General features: G+C 45.0%; 1 protein-coding gene across 2 annotated transcripts in view; it reads left to right on the top strand.

Moving 5' to 3' along the window:
* The window catches only part of LOC135213033 (lariat debranching enzyme A-like), a gene marked incomplete at its 3' end in the record, with an annotated part of 57,981 nt that overhangs the window by 17,243 nt on the left and 20,286 nt on the right, over nt 1-20,452 (top strand). For both annotated transcript variants that reach the window (XM_064246845.1, XM_064246844.1), the window contains 1 exon segment: nt 10,534-10,825. In XM_064246845.1, the coding sequence (XP_064102915.1) occupies nt 10,534-10,825 (292 nt within the window).

Genomic DNA, 20,452 nt, shown 5'->3' with positions numbered 1-20,452 from the left:
GGCTACTTGTCCCTTGATTCTCCTAAACAAAGGTCACTGTCCCACTCCCCCGCATCTGGGAGAAGACATACCGGAGGTCCAAGGGAGGTCGGGGGTTACATACAGGTAGTCGTTCCTCAGTCGAACCTGCTGTCAGTCCCAAATATCGACAGACAGCTGCTGGAAAGGCTTCTTTCTGGATGTGTCGGGGTTGGTGATTATCGGGCCCCTCGGATCTCCTAGACTTTAAGTCACTGACCTTTTCCTCCGCATCGAGGAGAAGACATACTGGTAGTTGAAGGGAGTCCGAGGGGTTGCCCTCCTCAGTCAAACCTATAGCTTTTCCCAGGTATCGGTAGACAGCCATTGAAAGGGTGTCTTGATGGATGTGTAGTGAGGAGGGATTTTTACCCTTTGTCAAACCTGTCGTGAGTGTATAGCTTTTGACCGAACGCCGCTGGAAAGGCGTATCAGTGACAGTGTACAGTTGTCGTCCTATTCCAGTGGTTCATCACCAAATAGGTCACATCGATGACTTGATTCTTTGGTCTTTCGACCTCTGGAGAGGTATTATTATTAATCAGTTGATGAATCCTCGCACCCGTGCAGTCATGCTTGTCCAAATCTTCACAGTCGATGTTCGGCTCACAACTCAGCTGATTCAACTCACAGTTGATGTTTGGCTCTTGACTCAGCCGGTGCAACTCTGTCTATTTTCAACTTGCAACTCAGCTGATTCGACTGAAAGGAGCCAATGCGAGTTTTTCCCTCTCAGTTGAACTGGTCATGTTTTTTTCTTTTAACTTGATGCTGTTGGAAAGGCATCTAGTGACTGGTGCTCAGTAGTAATCGAATTAAAGAAAGGTTACTTATTTTACTTAATTAGAACTAATATTTAACGCCCTGTTCTACCGCCTAGACGTTGGAAGCATCGTAAGTGATTCTGATAGCCAGTCCTCTCCCAGGTGTTCGCAGCCAGTGTGTCGATTCGCTTGGCTTCACAATGCTCTTATAGGTGGAGATACCGACTTGTCATTTGCAGAAGAAGTGGATTAGAACTCTGCTCCTTCATTGGTATATATGAGCCCTCTCAGTACTTTTATCCTAGACACTCATCAGAATAGTACCGATTTTCATGATGAACACCAGGTATTGGCACCTAGCCGCTCAAATCTCATATTGGGCGTATTATGTCGAGCACCAGTTCCCTGTCCAGGCGCTCTGCCTCTGCGCCATCTGAGGTGTCCACTTCTTGTTTCAGCTCGCTCAGCGTTTTCCATAGATCACCTGGCACCAGCTATTGGTAGTCTGGCACTTCCTATTGGACGCCCGACGACATTGGCTCCTCGTTTATCTTCATTGCCACCACTTGCCGTTCATCTTCATTGCCACCACTTGAACAGGACAACATGAGAGTCTAGTGAGGGGTTCTTTATGTAGTCCTCATCGTGAAGTTTCGATCATGAAGACAGATATGTGCCGAGAAGTGGCAAGTTCTTGCCATCTCTTGGCGCAGTCAACTGTATATTCTCTCTTGCATCCCTGCTATCAAACCAGTTGTAGAAAGAGAATACTCTGTTTGGTGGATGAAAACCTCTGCTCTCCCCTCAGGAAGCGTCTTTTTCACTTAGGCAAGTACGTTTTCCCAAGTCTTTGGATTGATATCACCACAAGTTGATGATCATGTGCGTTATCGCCCGCTCCCATTAGTTTCGAGAAGAGAGGACAAGAGCAGTCATCCTGAATAAGAGGAAGTCTACGGATTACTTACCCCAGATCGGATGTATGAACCTATGTTCTTGGGTCGATCTTAGGATCTTTCCAGTCAGTGTTCCAGTTTAGAGAACAACCAGCTCGGTATGAACTAGCGTGTTTTGTGTCCTGTTTATTGCCAATAGAAACGCTTTTCTTTCAAGGATAGCTTTACCTTCGCTTTCTTCATTAGAGAATGAAGGAGGTCCCTGCTTCCATTCCTTATTCTTTTCTCTTCGAAGTGAAGAAGAATTAGGCTGACGCTTGGTCAACAGGAGCCTATGAATATACGTACTTGTATATTCTCGTGACATGCGTCTGTTATCAGTTTTGGCAATGACACCACAGAATTGGAATAATGATTGAACAAGGGGGTTTCTTTCCCTCTCTTTGCGGTTCACATGTAGATGCTTGAGGGTATCTGTCATGCGCTCAATGGCTCTAAAAGACGAATGTATTCCAGGGAGGAATGTGCTACCAGGCAACTCAGCCTACGGAGTCACGTAAGGAGCAGTGACTGCCTTCTCACCGAGTTGTTTGTTTTTTTTCTTTTTTGTTTAATTAGTAGCGTTTCTCTGCTGCCGAGGTTTACCTGCTAATTCAGATCTCTGCCTGGCCATCACAGACTTATATCCTCTGGTGGGTCAGAGAATTAAAGAATGTTGGCAGTCCCAGTGGGAAGATATTTTAACTAATCAAAAAATGTGCAGTATCACATCATCAGTGTCTCCTTGGTCATATCCATATATGCCAAGGAGACAAGAAACAATGTTGTGCAGATTGAGGATTGGACATACAAGACTCACTCATGGGTTCTTGATGTCTCGTGAAAATCCTCAGTTTTGCGAGACTTTACTTTGCCCTTGACTGTGAAATATTGTTGATTGAATGTCCCAGATTCGGGAATTTGTTGACATAGGTTCCTGTCTTGGGGTCAGGACAGAGTGGGTAATTTTATCCTAGCTACAATTCTTGGAAAGGATTGTATTATAGAGCAGTTATATAAATTTATAGGGGAGGTGGGCCTCCTCAACCAAAATTTAAATTATTACATAGATTGTCTATGTAAGAGTTATATATGAAGAAAATTTTACTATACATATATTTATAGAAATATTTTTATATGAAAATTATTAAAAATTTTAATTTCTTCTATTCAGTTTGATTTCGATGTCAATTACCCAGATGTTGTGACGCCAGATTTAATACACAATCTCTCTCTCTCTCTCTCTCCTCTCTCTCTCTTCTCTCCTCTCTCTCTTCCTCTTATCTCATCTCTCTCTCTTTCTCTCTCTCTCTCTCTCTCTCTAGTCTTGATGGAGTTTGTTTAGTTATCTTGTTTTAAAGTGCCCCGAAGATATTTTTTTTGGTACCTTCGTGTCACTTATGGTCTAATGAAACTGAAGAGTTTGGCACATCAAAACTTGTTACAGCATAGCTCATGTTTTAAATTTGTTATTTTCCATCTTTCACATGCTTTATTTCTTTGGGAGGTTTATTTGTTAAACTCGTAACATCGAGTACCAGAGATAACATTTTTTTTTCTATTAACTATAAGTTTTAAAGTGACAGTTTTTATTATTAACAATTTTTTTGTAACTGTCTAACTAAGAATGTATTAGTATTAGTTCTTTCATAAGTTTCCTTTGGTCTCATCTCTCTTGCCTTTCCAACTGTTACTGGTTCTCCTTTATCGATTTTGTCCTCATCTAATAACAAATCCCTCAGTCCAATCTGAGAACTGTCTGAAAATATGATAAGTTATTTGTTTAAACAATTCTGTACTGGCATTCATTTACTGATACTCTTAAATATCTGTTTGTTCATGAAACTTACCTGTCAGATATATATATAGCTGTATTTTTCTGAAGTCCGACAGAAATTCAAAAACTTCCGGCACACACAGTGGTCGGCCAGGTGGTTAGTACCCATTCCCGCCGCTGGGAGGCGGGTATCAGGAACCAGTCCCATTTTCTATCCATAATTTTTCTGTCGCCGGTGCTGGAAACACCTGTTTTCAGTACCTCCGTCTTAGGATTTTGGAAACTTCATGGCCGCTAAATATCCTAATTGTCTTTTGATTATTGACTTGGATTTGTGGCTAGGCATACGCTATCTTAAATTGTTTTTGAATATGATTCATTTTTGTATATCTGAATCTAGCTAGGCTAGTTTCAGAGGGTGTTGTCTGCTAAGATAGGGGTTTGGCTACCGAAAGCTTCGGTAGTCCGCACTCGATATGACAAGAGGGCTAGTGTCTTGCTTCTTTGTTGAGATTTGTCATGTAAGGAGTGTGAGACTTTGTCTAATTCCATAAGGAAGACGTTATGATTCATATGTACGCAATTAATCAGTAAACAAAGTCAGGGTAGGCTAACCTACCTGTAGACTATTTTGCCTAACCCTGTAGTATGGCCTACGGGCTATAAATATGTCTCGTGAGGTAATGCCCTTTACGTTATAGATTCCATCTGTATCTTGGAATCTAAGGTTGCTCGCTCTCCTATCATTGTGGTGAAAAGTGCTACTTCTGTAGTTGTTACTCCTAACCCTGTAAGTTGCCTTCGGGCCCTAAACAGTTTCTGTAGAGGGTATTGACCTTTCCTCTGATACTCTATCGATTCGTAACTTAGAATCGAAAGTGCTGGCTTTGGAGAGCAAAAGTGAAGTGGCTAAGTGCAGTGACAGTGCCCCTTGTGTAGTGGAGGGTGCGTCAGATCGGCCTTATTTCGCCTCTAGGCCGGGACCTCTGCTTGACTCCCAGGAACAGGGGAGGGAGAGAGCATGTCGAAAGCCGAAGGAGGGTTACGAGGAACTCCCACCGATCTGACGTGCCTTCGGCAGACCTGAAGTTACTCCCAGGCTGCCAAAGTGCGTGCACGAATCCTGAAGGATTGCTTCTCGTCCTCCGAAGCGTCCTCCCTGCGCAGGGTTTGGAGCTTTCGGAAGGACTCGCGCCCTCTAAATAGAAGCTTATAGAAGAAGAACGTTTCACGTCTCTCTCTCTCTCTCGTCATGCGTTGCAGTGAGAAGTAAGAAGGCGAACGTTCGCCTGAACTCGTGTACGTCTTTCCACCGAGAAAAGGGAAAGCAAGTCATATTAGCAGGACGCTTTTGAGCGCGGACGTCCTAGCTTTGTTGCTGTGAGAATAAGAAGGCGTTCCCTCGCCCACCCCGCGTATTCTCACACGATCAACCCTTCACCTGAGACTGCTTCGTGCAGTCGGTTTTCTCTCCGAGATGTCTAATGCTCTTCCCTGAAGGCAGTTTCGCTTGCATTGACGCCTGTCAATAGCGTGACGCTTTCTGCACGCGTTTTTTTTTTTGTTTTTTTTTTTTTTTTTTTTTTTTTTTTTTTTTTTTTTTTTTTTTTTTTTTTTTTTTTTTTTTTTTTTTTGACGCTCGGCTTGGACGGGACGTTCGGATGGACGCCAGGCGCGCTCGCGGTGCACGCCAAGCGCGCACCAGTAGACGCCGAGGCCGAGCGCACGCCAGTGGATACCGAGCGCGAGCGGCGCGCCGAGTGCTCGCTGCTCGCCAGTGGACGCCGAGCGGGCGCGCCGAGAGTGCTCGCTGCTCGCCAATGGAACGCCGCAGCGTGCTCGCTGCTAGTCAGTGGACGCCGAGCGCGCACGCCAGGTGTGTCGCCTGGCTGAACGTTTCTGTTGAAGTCTTCAAGCTGATTTTGGGCCTAAAGATTTTTTACCTAACTTCGGTGATCCCTTCTACATCGCCTGCGAAGAATGTGAAGTAAGCAGTGCTTCGGAGGAAGCTTAAAGTGAAAAGGCAACTTCGTTTCGAAACCCAGCAAGACCACACGGGTTTCTGAATTATAGAGGTCTTTGTCAGTAATATTGCTTTTCGTAAAGTCCAGGATTGGATGGAGTTATGGAAAGCTCAAGGAAAGATCTCTTTTGCTCTACCGCAGTCAAGACTTTGCGGTAAGGCAGCTATGGGTTATGTAAAAGCTCGACGTCCTGCACGTCAGGACTCTCGGCAACGTTCAGTAGGATTCTTGCAAAGGCACTCATCAAAAGGAGGAAAGCGCAAGACAGGACTTCCTTTGCCATACTGCCAATAAATTTTGATACGGGAGAGGAAGCTGGTTGGAAGAGTTTCTTCCTCTCCCACCCAGGATAATTTTGCAAGCTTTTTAGCCCATCTGAAAGGGCTTTTCAGATGATAGATTTTGTTAGTTCCTAGTCGGGACTTACGCTGCCGAATTGAACATCGTCGTTCTAACCTGTCGTAAGCGTCTCTTAACAGGATTCTTGCCCCTTCCTCGTTTGAGACGGGAATCGGAAATAAAATGCTCGACTTCCTGGATTACGTTTTGTCAATTCAGTGAATTTTCCCCATTGACAATATACTATCGTTTTGTCAAGTAAGAAGTGGGTATCCCCTCATTGACAAATTATCTCTTTGTCCCGTAAATGGGGTTAGTTCTCATTGACAAACTTCTCATTAACTTTATATTGCGTAAGCGGATAAGCTCTTATTGACAAGATTCGGAAGAGCTCTCATTCATCATTCGCAGACTCGTACAAGAAATAGACTTGAAGACTACGTCAATGAACGCTATGTCCAATAACATAAGAAGCTTGAGCTGTCCGTTTCAATTCTCTTGAGTTTTGTTTATGAAACTTGCCTGTCAGATATGTATGTAGCTGTATTTCCGAATTCAGCTATAGTATATATGTCTGCCAGGTAAGTGATCAAAAAACTTTATTGCAATATAATATCATATTTTGCCTTGCGTTATTTTACTACTGGTTGGCTCAAGTCATATACGCTTGCTGTAGTTACCTCTTCGGATGGTGGCAACCGAGAGGTCTATTGTCTATTAATTTAAGGACATTTAATCGTTACTCCCTGCAGCCTTCCAGGAGTTTCCGATTTATCTTTTACCGTTGTATGGTAGTGTTATGACGACACAAACGCATCTATATATTTAGCGTTTTCTGTTTCGCTTAAATATACCAGCTTGAGAGTCTCTTTATGCTAAAAATTACGGACCTATTTCTTCGTAGAATAGGGTAGCTGGCAACCCAAGGCATAAAGTTAAGAGACGACGATCGTAAGCTGCTGCTGTCACTGTCTCTCCGCCAGTCCAAACGAGGCAGTACCAGCTCGTTCGCGTCATGCGCTGTAGGTTACGTCTCTCTCTCCTGCGGGATTGACTGACTAACCGTATCTCTGTGCTGGCAGTTCGTCTCTCTCTCTCCTGCGGGATTGACTGACTAACTGTATCTCTGCCCTACAATCACGGACTTTAGCCTAAGATTGAGGGGATTTCTTACATGAATGAATAAACATTGCATTCGTTTTGCCTTACTATGTTTCTCAGAGATATAGCTTACTCCTTTCGGTGCTCGTTACCGCAGGTATAGGACTACGAGTCTACCGCAACATTTCACTATTATATGCTCTCCTGCTTAGGCAAAGCGCAGCCTTTTTGAGGGAAGTAAACATACTGTGTGAGGGAATGGATGAGCTTGACGGGGACTCCATTTCCTTCCCATAAAGAAGTTTGTTTCCCTGAATAGACTGCAATTCAGACCTCTACAGTTTTTTCCTACTGGGAAACTGAAATTTTATTAAAGATCTAGGAATGATTCTGAAAATCTCTCGGTGCGTTAAGTATCACTTGAGGTGATAGAAAGAAGGTGCCGGACATCTGGAGAGGGTTTCAGATGTCCTGGATCATAATCTGAAAGAAGTGGAAGCAATTCTGTCGTCCCTCCAGTCCTGGAAACGAGTTTTTGGAACCAGTGTCCATATCAACTCTGATCTTCCACAGCTCTCTCATATCTTAGGAAGTATCTTCTCTCGGTCCTGTTCGGGTTTACTAGAAAGAGCCTATTATAACAACGACGTAGAATGTAACGATCCTCTAGAGGTTCGTTACAGGATTGCAAAAGTCCGTACGAATCGTCTCGATCGACGGCAGCAACTTACTGACTTCCGAGTGGAATCTTTCTTTAGAAGTATGTTGAGAGTTATGGAGACTTAGGGACGTCCTTTCATACATCTCTTCGCTATGATATTGAACAGGGATGGATGTTTAGTCTTTTTCCCCTTTTTCAAACGCTTAGGAAATGTAATAAGATGATTTATACCATCACAGGGAGCGACAATGACGCTAATCGCCCCATGTTGGCCTTCAAGATCCTAGATTCACAGAGGTCACGTCCTTCCAAGGACCTTTTCCGAGAGAGTCGGTCTACTCTAACTCGAAAGGTACCTATAACCTCTCCGCTCTGAGTCTGACTACGTTCAGACTATCGAGATGTTGACAGCATAAGATTGCCGTCTTCCCTTTCCATTTGAAGAATGGGATAAGCTGGCAGTCACAACTATTAAAAAAGAAATAATACGCATATGTTGTTGACGGCCTTTGGGCTCAGAGATTTGCTTCTGTCAAACAACAAAGCCCTTCACGATCTTTGAGTTCTGTGGAATCTCGAAACTCGCTCACCATCTACTTTTTGTCTCACCTGTTTTCTCGGAGTCAGACACTCGTGCGAGATCAGGAGACATAGTAGCCCTGAGTTTCTTGTTGACGAAGTCGGTTGCGTTTACACACCCCCGATGATCGTTTAACATGAGACCAGGTTGGACTGTCAGGCATTCGTCCTTCGGGACTGAATCGCCTTTTTGCTCCTCGATCCGTTTCTCCATGGCACCAGAAGCTCCGGAGTCAGGAAGTGGCTCAGGGAGTTGGATTCACTAACGAACGTTGGGTTTGCGGGTTCATACCACAAGGTTTGCTTAGCTTGAATCGCCCAGGCAGTCCAGACACTCATCCTTCAGCGAAGAATAGTGCCTTATGGTCTTCAGGGTACAGCCTTGCTGTCCTTGATGCGTCTGACTGGTCAACTGGTCGGTCACCTGACTTTAGTACAGACTGACGACTGTGCATGTCCAGATCGAAGCTTTCAATATGGAACTTAGACATAGTCTGAAGTTCTTGATGTCAAAGCATTCGAACATCTCCTACCTGTTAACTTCTTGCACGTGATCAGGAAGGCCCTTTTCTAAACCACCCTAGATACGACAAAGAGGGTTAGTGAGGTTTTCAGCCATCGTCAGAAGTTTTGGCATTAGAGAACACAAGGGGTGCGTTCTCTAAGCCTTCCGTTGTGGCCTAAGAATGGAAACCCGTCTTGTTCTTGGGCCCAGGAGCTTGGAATCAAGGATGGCACAAGTTATTGGGCAGGAGCCAGAGAGAGTCCTGTGCCCTGTCAGGTCTCTCAAGTTTTATCTACATAAAACTCAAGAAAGTCGAAGTCGTACGGACAATCTGCAGTGTTCCGAAAAGACCAGACTTGCCCATATCGAAGAACACCCTGGCTTTATTGTTAAGGAGTTCTTTCAAAAAAGCTCCTTCATTCTGTTGGCACAAAGATTTGAAATCTTTTGATTTGAATGCTCACGAGGTGAGGGCGCGGCCTCGGAAGCATTTCAACAGAGCATGGCACTCAGCAACATCCTGAGTACCATGTTTTAGCGAAGCAACTCTGTGTTCATTCACACTCCCTGCGAGATGTGAAGATGACATATGAGATCTGCTGCTCGCTAGGGCCATACGTGTCTGCAGACACAATCTTGGGGGCAAGTAGTACCCACTCATCCTATCCTGTAGAAAATGGTTAGGAAGAGCTCTTAATTTAGTAGTTGAGTCGAACGACAACGGTGACTTCTTAACTCTTAAGCCTTAGTTAAACACACCTTAACTTTGGCTAGGTTGGTCAGGTGGTGATATATATTTTTATATATATATTTATTTTCTTCTTAGCCCTCATGGTATGGTCAATATGGTCTAGTCACGTCGTGGTCTCGCCCCTGTTGACAGATCATCTGGAGTGCACCAGCTATGATAGGTCTCTACCTCGCTGGCAACTCTAGTAGCACAAGCAGACTTACGTGGCAATAACCACGAAGCCAGTCAAAAAAAAAAAAAATTTTGTCGGGGGCTAACAGTGGAACCAAGATGTAAATCATCTGCATGCATTTGTTTCCCAAAATCCTTCTATTCTGTCCCTTCCCACCTCCAACGGTGGGATTCAGCTATATATATATCTGACAGGTAAGTTTCATGAACAAAATGATATTGTTATGATACAATAAAGTTTGTTCATACTTACCTGGCAGATATATATAATTAAGTACCCACCCACCTCCCCTCAGGGGACAGTGGAAATAAAAATTATGAATAGAAAATGGGACTGGTTCCTGATACCCGCCTCCCCCAGCGGCGGGAATGGGTACTAACCACCTGGCCGACCACTGTGTGTGCCGGAAGTTTTTGAATTTCTGTCGGACTTCAGAAAATACAGCTATATATATATCTGCCAGTAAGTATGAACAAACTTTTATTGTATCTAACAATATCATTTTTTAACATAATATAATTCAAACAAAGCTTTTATTAGGAAATGCTTTTATAACTGTGCCACTCTATATAAACATAAAAAAAAATGAGGTGAATAAGATATTCATGTTGTAGGGGTGGTTTTGGGAGTATAGTGGAGTAAGATTTGTCTATGTAGTAATATACATAGTGATATTGATAATTACTGTCACCGTTGACCTATCCACTTGACAGTCTTTCTGTAAACTTAACATTAGCCATACTGGAGAATAAGTTTAGTTGCTTTATTACAAGTATTTTTTGTAGCAACTTACCAGCATTTTTTTCCCACTATTTGCCAGCATTTTTTTTTTCATTATATGTTGTGATTTCATGAATTATGTGATGTTAATAATGATTGATATTTTAAAATTAACTTTTCTTTCCAGGTACCACTCTGGAGAAAAGCAAGCCCCTGTCCTAACTATATTTATTGGGGGCAATCATGAAGCCTCTAATTACCTTCAAGAGTTACCTTATGGTGGATGGGTAGCACCTAATATATACTACATGGGTTATGCTGGTGTTGTCAGATTTGGAGGACTGCGTATAGGAGGCCTCTCGGGCATTTACAAAGGCCCAGATTATTTAAAAGGACATTTTGAAAAGTCTCCTTATTCTGGGGAGACAGCACGCAGTGTTTATCATGTCCGAAACTTAGAAGTGTTTCGTCTCAAACAGGTAGGAATGTCACTTGTGCTTTCTACAATATTTCTGAAGGTTGGATTTGGTATTATTTATTAATATGTTTTCCAGTAGTACATCTGCTTAGTTTTTGGTCCAATGTTATTATACATGCATTTTATAAATACATGTATAATAACAAGTAGTTTGTGAAAACTGCTGGAAGAAGCTAAGGATAAATAAAATAAGAACAGTTAAGTTTATCAATTATGAAAACGGATAAATTAAGATTGAATGGGAGACACCTGAATGATTGAGGCAGTATTTAAACATTTTCTTAATGTTTGGAAAGTGTATGAACAGATGTTGGCAAGAGAAGAACTAATAGAATATGAAGAAGTTACAAGGAGCCTTGGGTGGATGAAAAATGGAATAGCCCCAGGACCATAAATTAGAATATAGTACACACAACTTGTTCTTACAAAATACAAACCTTTAGGTCTTAACAATGATTTCACTAGCTGGAACGGCCATTTAACTTTTGGACTAGGTCATTAGCTAATGATGTAAGGGGGAAGCCCCACCCACTCGTTGGTCTGGACTGCCATGAAGACATCTGCTGCCCTTTATATTTGTTGTGAATGATAAAGTATGCAAACCCTGATTTATAACTGCCTGCTCCTAAAAGGAAACTGATAACCCTTAGGCTCTGGCTCGGGAAAGAGAAACCTTGTAATCAGTTTCTCTCGTCAATTAAGGTTGATCCTCCAGTCCTTGTTTGGAGTGTCGGGTCTGGCCTCTATGGTCCCTTCTTGTCCTTGGCCAGATTTTTCATCTATTATTACCACTTCAAAGGGAGCAATTTCCCTGAGTCCTCTCCAGCATCTTTGCTTGATTGGGATGAGAGGAGACTGACTCGCCTAACCTGATTTTTGTTGCAGGTGCTGTGGAGCACCAGGCACTTAAGGAGTTGTGGCCCTTCCTTGGTTTCTGGGTGAGCTGAGTGTGTCTGGTCACAATTCATCACTTGAAGGGTGTATAAGGCCTTCTTGTTACTGCTTCTTCCATAACCATGACGCTTTACCCAGGTATGGTATCCACCAGTTCAAGGGCAACCACTATAGATGCAGCATTACCACACATTCCTTCGGTAATCTACCCCCAGGTTTTGCTGTCAACGTCATCGCTTGGTGATGTCCTCCCCCGCACTCTGCTGTCTGAAGCCAACCACAGCAAGAAGTCAAAGAGGAGGAGAAGGAAGACATCATCATCAAGTGCTGTCACCTCCTCCCCTTCTTCCAAAACTAGCATGCAGAGGAAGTTTGCCACACCCGCCAGCAAGAAGTCTATAGAGCTTCCAGCAACAGCCCTCTCCCACAGAGAGGGTTACTGGGTTCCTTGCTACAGTTCCTCGAGTTCTTTAGCTCCCGTTGCTGAGTGCACAGGAACAACCGCTGCCCAGGGTTCTCCGGACATTGGGTGCACTGGCCTCGTTCCTGGTAACTCACCTTACCGGGCCAGTAAGGGTCCCCAGTCTATGGACCCAGGCCCCGGCTGATAGCACAGGAAGGTTAGCAGAGAGCGTGCAGGCACTCCCTCACACTCCTCCCACTCTTCAAAGAGAGTGGTCCAGTTTACCAGGGGAAATGGTCAGTCTACTGTGATTGGTGTTGTTGGCAGGGTTTCTCTCCACTCGGAGCGTCTGTTCAGCGGAGAGCGGATTTTCTGATCTAACTCAGGGTTGAGAAAGGTCTTTCCGTTTCAGCTGTCAAGAGGCGACAGAATGGTCTTGGGCTTGGTTTTGTGCCTGAAAGGTGTAGACATCTCTTCATTCTGGGAAATCTCCTTGTTGTTCAGGTGTTTTGTACAGTCCCGTTCACCAAGAGAACTCAAGCCTCCATTCGTGCCCCTACATTGGTAATCAAACTGGGATCCGACTCTAAAGACAGTTTTTCGTGTTGGCCTTGGCTTCTTCAAAAGGGTGGGGGATCTTCACGGCTTAAGTCATATGACAGGCTGATGGTTTCAAGTAGAAAAATGTAAGGCTATTCATACAAATTTGCCTTAGTACCAATTTATTCTATTACTACCACCACTACCAATGGGATTTTGGTCCCTTTACAACACAGGGCTGCCAAAACTCAGAACAAGTAAAAATAAAATCAGTATATATACATGAAATACAATGAAATTCTTATTTTCTTGGAAAATAAGGAATTTCCAAGAAAAATATACCACTTGCACACCACCCAAGCACACTTCAATTTTCCACAGCTACTTCATCTACAAAAATCAACTTGTATATTTTGCTTTGCCCTTTACAACTGACGGTCTTCAACCAAAATAAGTATATCTCAACTGAAACTCAAAATGAAATTTTATATAAAAGAATTACCCTCTATCTGCAAAGCAGTAGGAAAGGATATAACAATAATCAATAATGAAATATATATATATACATATATATATATATATATATATATATATATAGATATATATATATATATATATATATATATATATATATATATATATATATATTATATATATATATATATATATATTATTAAGGTCTTTAATCCAACAAGAGGGAAACAAGAGACATGTGGTTTTACCAACTACCACTTCCCCAGAACTTCAATAAAGACATCATCACTACAACTTTTATAAGTTTTCTCAAAATTGCAAATAATATTCAAATTTATCCACATTTTTTCTTTTCTTGCTTCTGTTCTCTTTTGGTATGCTTAATACCCCCCCACACTTCTCTTCAATACCCTTGCCCACTAGGCACTGCTTCAGATGGTTAATTTTAAAAAACTAACTCCACTGTAGGGCAAAACATCCATACAAGGAAGGAGAAGTTTCACACAGATAATGAATAAGTAAAAAAAAAAATTTGGTACATTGAACTTCCTGACAGATATATACTTAGCTATAGTCTCGACGTTCCCGACGAATTTCAAATCTCGCGGCACACGCGACAGTAGGTCAGGTGGTCTCTACCTTACCCGCCGCTGGGTGGCGGATGTACGAACCACTCCCCGTAAGCTTGTCAGATTTTTCTCTGTCGCAGGGAACGATAACAACTGTTGCGGTTCCTCTCGATAGTTTTTCGATTCTCGCTTGCCTGGAGTTAATTTGGACTTCTTTTGGTGACGTATTCGCTTTGTTTGGCTTGGCATACGCTGATTGTTGTTGGACCGGTTTGATTTGAGTTTGATTTTCTTTACGATGTCTGATCTAGAATCGGTAGTTTAAAACTTCGGTGTTGTTTGGGTTTGCGTGAATGAAGGATGTAAGGTGAGGTTGCCGAAAAGCTGCGGTAGACCCCCACACGGTTTGCATGAAATGCAGGGGAATGATTGTGCGTTGCTAACCCTTGTAGTGAATGTAAGGATTGATGAAGAAGAATATAAGCTCTCTCTTCTTATGTTAGGAAGTTGGAACGTGATAGAGTGCGTAAGGCTTCCTCTAGAAGTTCTAGCAGATCTAGAATGAGTGAGTTGGATGTGGATAACCTAGTACTAACGTAGAATTAGAACCTTCTTCCCAAGTTGCAGCCCGGCTCCCCGCACCGAAGCCGGAGGATTCGCCTTCGGAGGCGGCAGCTCTGAAAGCCAAGAATCGTTTCTGTGGATCAGAAGATTCGTCAGTTGGAAGGTAAGGAGAGTGTTAGTGAATCAGTGCAGTGTCCCAGTGTTGTGGAGGGTGCGTCTGACCGGCTCCTTAGTGCCTCTAGGCCTAGGACCTCTTCCAGACTCCCCAGTTCCAGTGGAGTAGGAAAGTCGAAAAGAAACAAAAGTGAAAGCGCAGGAGGGCTAGGGAGAGCCCCCACCGGTCAGGCGTCCCCTCGGCAGATCCTGAAGTACGCTCCCAGGCTGCCTCGGATCGCTACAAGAAGGAGCTCCTACGCCAATGCTTCTCTTGGTCGTCTCCCTATCCGAAGAGAGGTTGGAACTCCCGGATGCGTCGCGCCCGTTGAAGAGGGCTTGGAAGGCTCCCTGCAGTCCTTTGGCTTCTAGTCGGAGGTTTTCCCGGAAGAATCGTCGGTGGAGGCGAAGAAACACAAGAAATCCTGTGATCGTTCTTCTTCTCGCGCTCCGCGCTCGGCGCCTGCTTCCGAGGAAGAATTAGAAGATTTCTCCTACGAGAGTACTCGCGGGACTTCAAGCTCAGATCACGGCGCTAGCAGACTCTCTAGCAGTTAGATCACGTAGGAAGAAGGACGTTTCTCTTCCGATCAAGAGATCTAGGCGCCGCTCTTCAGAGGATCGTTCTCCTTCATATGGGGAGGTTTCGTATGAAGGTGGGGGTCTCGCGTGAGCGACCCTCCGCTCGCAGGGAGCGCCCTCACTCTCGCGTGAGCGCCCTCGCTCGCCTGGCTCTCTTTCAATTTCAAGGCGCCAAACATCGGTAGGACGCTCTATGGAGAAAGAAGTTTTTTCTCCAGTATTGGATTCCCGCTTCCGGTAAGCGCACTGCACCTGCTCATCAACGCGATTTCTTCAACTCGCGCGAGGAACTTCTCCTCAGCAGCCCTCAAGATTAGAGAAGGCGCCCTTATACAAGTAGGCGTTCTTCTTCCAGATGTCACTCTCCTCGAGTATCGGATCGTGACTTCTCTCTGACAGGCATCTAGAGTCTGGTAGGAGTCGTGTGCATGATAGACGGCCTACTGTTAGCCGCTCCCCGCAAGGTAGGCGCCAAGAGCCTACTGCACATAGCTCTCCTAGTAGGCGCTCGTCTCTTTTAAGGCGTCATACTCCTGATTTATTCTCCTAAGGGCAGACAACAAGAGTCTTTCAAGCGCCCTTCTCCGTGTAGGCGCTCTCCCGCTTCTAGGCGCACTTCTCCTGACCGTTTGTCTCTTGGTAGGCACCAGGAATCCCGGAAGCGCCCTTCTCCAAGTAGGCGCTCGTTAGTTTTGAAGCGCCCTTCTCCTGAATGTTACCCTCTTGTTAGACGTCAAGAGTCTCGCAAGCAGCCTTCTCCTAGTAGGCGCATTTCGCCTTCCAGTCGAACTTCCGTTGATCGTACGCAACTGGACAGGTATGGAGAGCCGCGCAAGCGCTCTGCTCTCGATAGGCGCTCTTCTCCTGGCAGCCGCTCGCCCCAGGATAGGTGCATAGAGTATAGTAGGCGCTCGCCTCCTCGTAAGCGCCCTGCGGATGTTTCCGAGAATTCTCGGAGTAGGAGCCCTACCTCTCCTTCGGCTGAGATTCCGTATACCCTCGAAGAGGAGTCTCATCGTATACTTCCCAGATCTTCTCATCGTTCTCCAGTGGATGTGAACTCTTCTAAGAGAGGGCGTTCTCCAACCTCTCGCTCAACTCCTGCTAGGATCCCTTCGTCACCTAAGGATCTTTCGGCGCGCGCCTCGACAAGACGTCCTAGAAGGTTCGGATGAGGAACCGAACACTTCTGCTGCTGTCTCTTCTTACAAGAAGCTTACAGAGCTACTTTTACAAGTTTTTGGGGATTCCCTTACGCCTACGGCTCCTCCTCTCCTCCCACTCACTTTTTTCAACGGCGAAGACAGTCGAAGAGTTCTTCTTGTGTGAGGATGAAGCCAACTCTTGTTTCTATGAAGAAGGCACTGAGGAGTTTTGGTTCCTGGATGGCTTCCAAAGAAGAAGCGGGGAAAACGATGTTCGCTTTTCCTCCTTCGAAGTTATCAGGACGCGCTGGTTTCTGGTACGAAACAGGAGAGCCTTTAGGATTGGGTCTACCGTCTTCGGCTGATTCGGATTTTTCGCACTGGTAGATTCGACAAGGAGAATGAACTAACTAAAACTGCTAAGACGACTTGGGCAATGAACGAATTGGATCATTTGCTCAAAGGTATGTTTAGAGTGCTAGAAGTATTTAACTTCCTTGATTGGTCGTGGGAGTCCTAGCCAAGAAAATTGAAGTGCCAGAGTCAATTTCACCAGATGATCTTATGTGTGTTTTGTCTTGTATGGACAAGTCAGTAAGAGACGGAGCGGAGTGAAATCGCCTCCCTTTATGGGGCCGGCATCGTGAAGAAGAGGTCGGTTTACGTTCCTTCTTACTGAGTCGGTCTCCCCATGCTCAGAGGTCTTCTTTGTTTTTGCTGTTTGCTCCTCTGTCTACTCAGTTGTTCCCGAAACATCGAGTGCAGGACATTTCGAGGTCACTTTCCGGCCAAAGCCACCCAGGACCTTTTGGCACTGTCGGCAAGAAACCTCGCCCTTCCTTCCCTACCAAGGCTAAGAAGGAAAAGGCAAGTGTTCGAGAAAACCCTTTCGAGGTGCATCTTCATCAAGAACCTCTACGTTTAGAGGTCGTAGACCTTCAAGAAGGGGTAAGACTTTCGCCAAGTCTGTTAAAGCCCCCAAATAACTTGCAAGTCCTTCAAACAACGGTGGGCGCCAGACTCTTAGAGTTTTGCATCAAAGTCTGGGCCCAAAAAACGGTGGGGCGGAGCCTTGGACCGCCCTTTCTATTTGAGGAGAGGTTTAACCATCAATCACCCTTTCGTCGAAAGACCTCCCTTGACGACCATCCCAAGGGAACTGACGGCCAGGTACAGAGACCCCATCATGAATCAAGCTCTCCATCTAGCAGTAGATCAGATGCTGGAGAAGGGGGCTATCGAACTAGTGACAGACCATCATTCATCGGGCTTCTACAACCGCCTTTTCCTAGTTCCGAAGTCCTCAGGGGGATGGAGACCGGTGTTGGATGTAAGCGCCCTGAACTTCTTCGTAGAAAAGAAGAAGTTCACGATGGAAACGCCTTCATCAGTGCTGGCAGCGCTTCGTCCAGGGGACTGGATGGTTTCCTTGGATTTTCAGGACGCTTCCTTCCACGTACCGATCCATCCTTCCTCGAGGAAGTTTCTCAGATTCATGATGGGGGGGAAAATTTTTTCAGTTCAGGGCTCTTGTGGTTTCGGCCTCGCGACGGCCCCCATCAAGTGTTCACGGGGATTTTGAGGAATGTGGCTCAATGGCTTCATTTGAAAGGGGTGAGGATATCCATGTACCCTCGACGATTGGCTAATAAGGGCCAATTCAGAAGATCGTTGTTTGAAGGACTTACAAGTAACTTTAGAATTGACGAAGGCTTTGGGACTTCTCGTCAATTTCAAGAAGTCATCACTAATTCCCGAGCAAGAGTGTGTGTATCTCGGGATACAGATGAACTCTCTGAGTTTTCGGGCTTTTCCCTCGCAGGAAAGGATAGCCCGAGGATTCGAGAGAGTAACAACCTTCTTAGGGAAAGAAGTATGCACAGTGAGGGAGTGGATGAGTATGCTGGGGTGGGGACTCTCCTCTCTGGAGCAATTCGTTTCCCTAGGAAGGTTGCACCTGAGACCGCTCCAATTCTTTCTTCATCGGAATTGGAGTCGTCGTTCTCAGGATTTGACGTTCTCCCTGTCGTTATATCCCAGGACATCAAGAAACATCTCTTATGGTGGGACAGATCCCAACCTCTTTGCGAAGGGACTGTCTCTTCAATCACAGACCCCCAACCTGGTGTTGTTCTCCGACGCGTCGGACATGGGGTGGGGTGCAACTCTGGGAACCAACGAAGTGTCAGGTACCTGGGTGGGGGACCAGGTAGCTGGCACATCAACAGAAAGGAGTTGATGGCTGTGTGGTTGGCTCTGAAGGCTTTCGAGCCCAAAGTCAGAAGATCGGTTAGTGCAGGTCAACGCGGACAACACTACAGCTCTGGCATACATCAGGAAACAGGGGGGGACGCATTCCTTCTCCTGTACGAGACAGCAAGAGACCTTCTTCTGTGGGCAGAAGAAAGAGGAATCAAGCTTCTCACCAGGTTCGTGCAGGGAGAAAGGAATGTAAGAGCAGATCTCCTCAGCAGGAAAGATCAGGGTCCTTACCCACAGAGTGGACCCTTCATCTGGATGTATGCCAGAGCCTGTGGAAGTTATGGGGCAGGCCACACATGACCTCTTTGCCACGTCAAACAAAGAACAAGAGGCTGGATCCTTACTGCTCTCCGATATCGGATCCAGAGGCAGTGAGCAATAGATGCTCTTCTTCTAGACTGGAACGGACTCGACGTCTACGCGTTTCCCCCCTTCAAGATCCTGGGGCTAACTATCAAGAAGTTCGTAGAGTCCGATTCAACGAGAATGACCTTAATCGCTCCTGGTTTTGGCCGGCCCAAGAATGGTTCACAGAGGTACTGGAATGGTTGGTGGACCTCCAAGATCGCGCCCGCTAAGGAGCGATCTACTCAGACAACCCCACTTCGACAGGTACCACAAAAATCTCCTCGCTCTCAGTCTGACTGGTTTCAGACTGTCCAAGTTTGGTCAGAGCGAAAGGCTTTTCAGCAGCAGCTGCTAAAGCAATAGCAAGAGCGAGGAGACCTTCCACCTTGCGTGTATACCAGTCAAAGTGGGGATGTCTTCAGACGTTGGTGCAAGAGGAAGAACATTTCCTCTTCCAGTACCTCTGTGACCCAAATTGCGGATTTCCTTATTTTCCTCAAAGAAGAATGTCATCGGTTGTGTCAACTATTAAGGGATACCGCAGTATGTTGCGGCGGTATTTCGGCATAGAGGCTTAAATATATCCGATGATAAGGACCTGCATGATCTTATTAGATCATTTGAAACCATTAAGCGTCCTCATGTAGTACGAACTGGAATCTAGACGTAGTCCTACAATTCCTTGGATCGTCTAGATTCGAACCTCCTGGCTTAGCCTCTTTCAAGGACTTGACGAAGAAGGCTATCTTCCTTTTGGCCCTAGCTACGCTAAAAGAGTGAGTGAGCTCCAAGCTATTGAGGGCAATGTAGGGTTTAAGGAAGATTCTATGGTATGTTCGTTTCTTCCAAGTTTCCTTGCAAAGAATGAAAACCCATCACGCCCTTGGCCCAGGAGCTTTGAAGTTCGTAGTTTTATATTTTCTAGTAGGGGAAGAGCCTGAAAGAACTCTTTGCCCTATGAGAATTATGAAGTATTTTCCTTAAGAGGAAGGAACAACTTAAGGCTAATCAAGATGTACTTTGGTGCTCCGTAAAGGACCCCACTCGGCCATGTCGAAGAATGCTCTTTCCTTTTTTCTGAGAAGCCTTATTACAGAGGCACATGTTGCCTGTAAGGAAGATCAGTTTAGACTACTGAAAGTGAACGCTCACGAGGTGAGCCATCGCAACTTCGCTTGCATTCAGAAAAAATATGTCTGTGCGGAACTTGATGGAGGCGACTTTTGGAGATGCCAATCGGTTTTCGCAAACCACTACCTACGTGATGTAAAATCACATATGATAAACTGCTTCGCCTTGGTCTTTCGTATCGGCGGATTCGGTGCTGGGGCAGGGAGCTGAAACTTATCCTGTGTAATTTTTTATATGTTACCCTATATTTTATATTGTTGTTTTTTTGGTTGTCTGAAAGAGGTTGCAGGAGGCACCTCTTTTTGTCGTAATATTAACCCTTTGTATTTTGGTTAGGTGGTCTGGTGGGTTTTGGCTCCTTGCAGAGGTAGTGGTAAGGATCTGTTAGGTAAGCGGACAAGGTCCCTCTAACAGCATCCGACTTGGATTCTACCACAATAGGGGATCACATATCCCAGTGGTAGATCCGAGAGTCTTTCAGCATCCAGGTCACGTCCTAGCTGTAGCTCTCCAGGCAATGCAGACTCAGAGATAGTATCTATGAAGTCTTCATCCTGAAAAGG

This window comes from Macrobrachium nipponense, chromosome 42 (assembly GCF_015104395.2).
Source record: "Macrobrachium nipponense isolate FS-2020 chromosome 42, ASM1510439v2, whole genome shotgun sequence".
In the NCBI taxonomy this organism is placed as follows: Eukaryota; Metazoa; Arthropoda; class Malacostraca; order Decapoda; family Palaemonidae; genus Macrobrachium; species Macrobrachium nipponense.
This window is presented reverse-complemented; position numbering and strand designations above follow the sequence as displayed.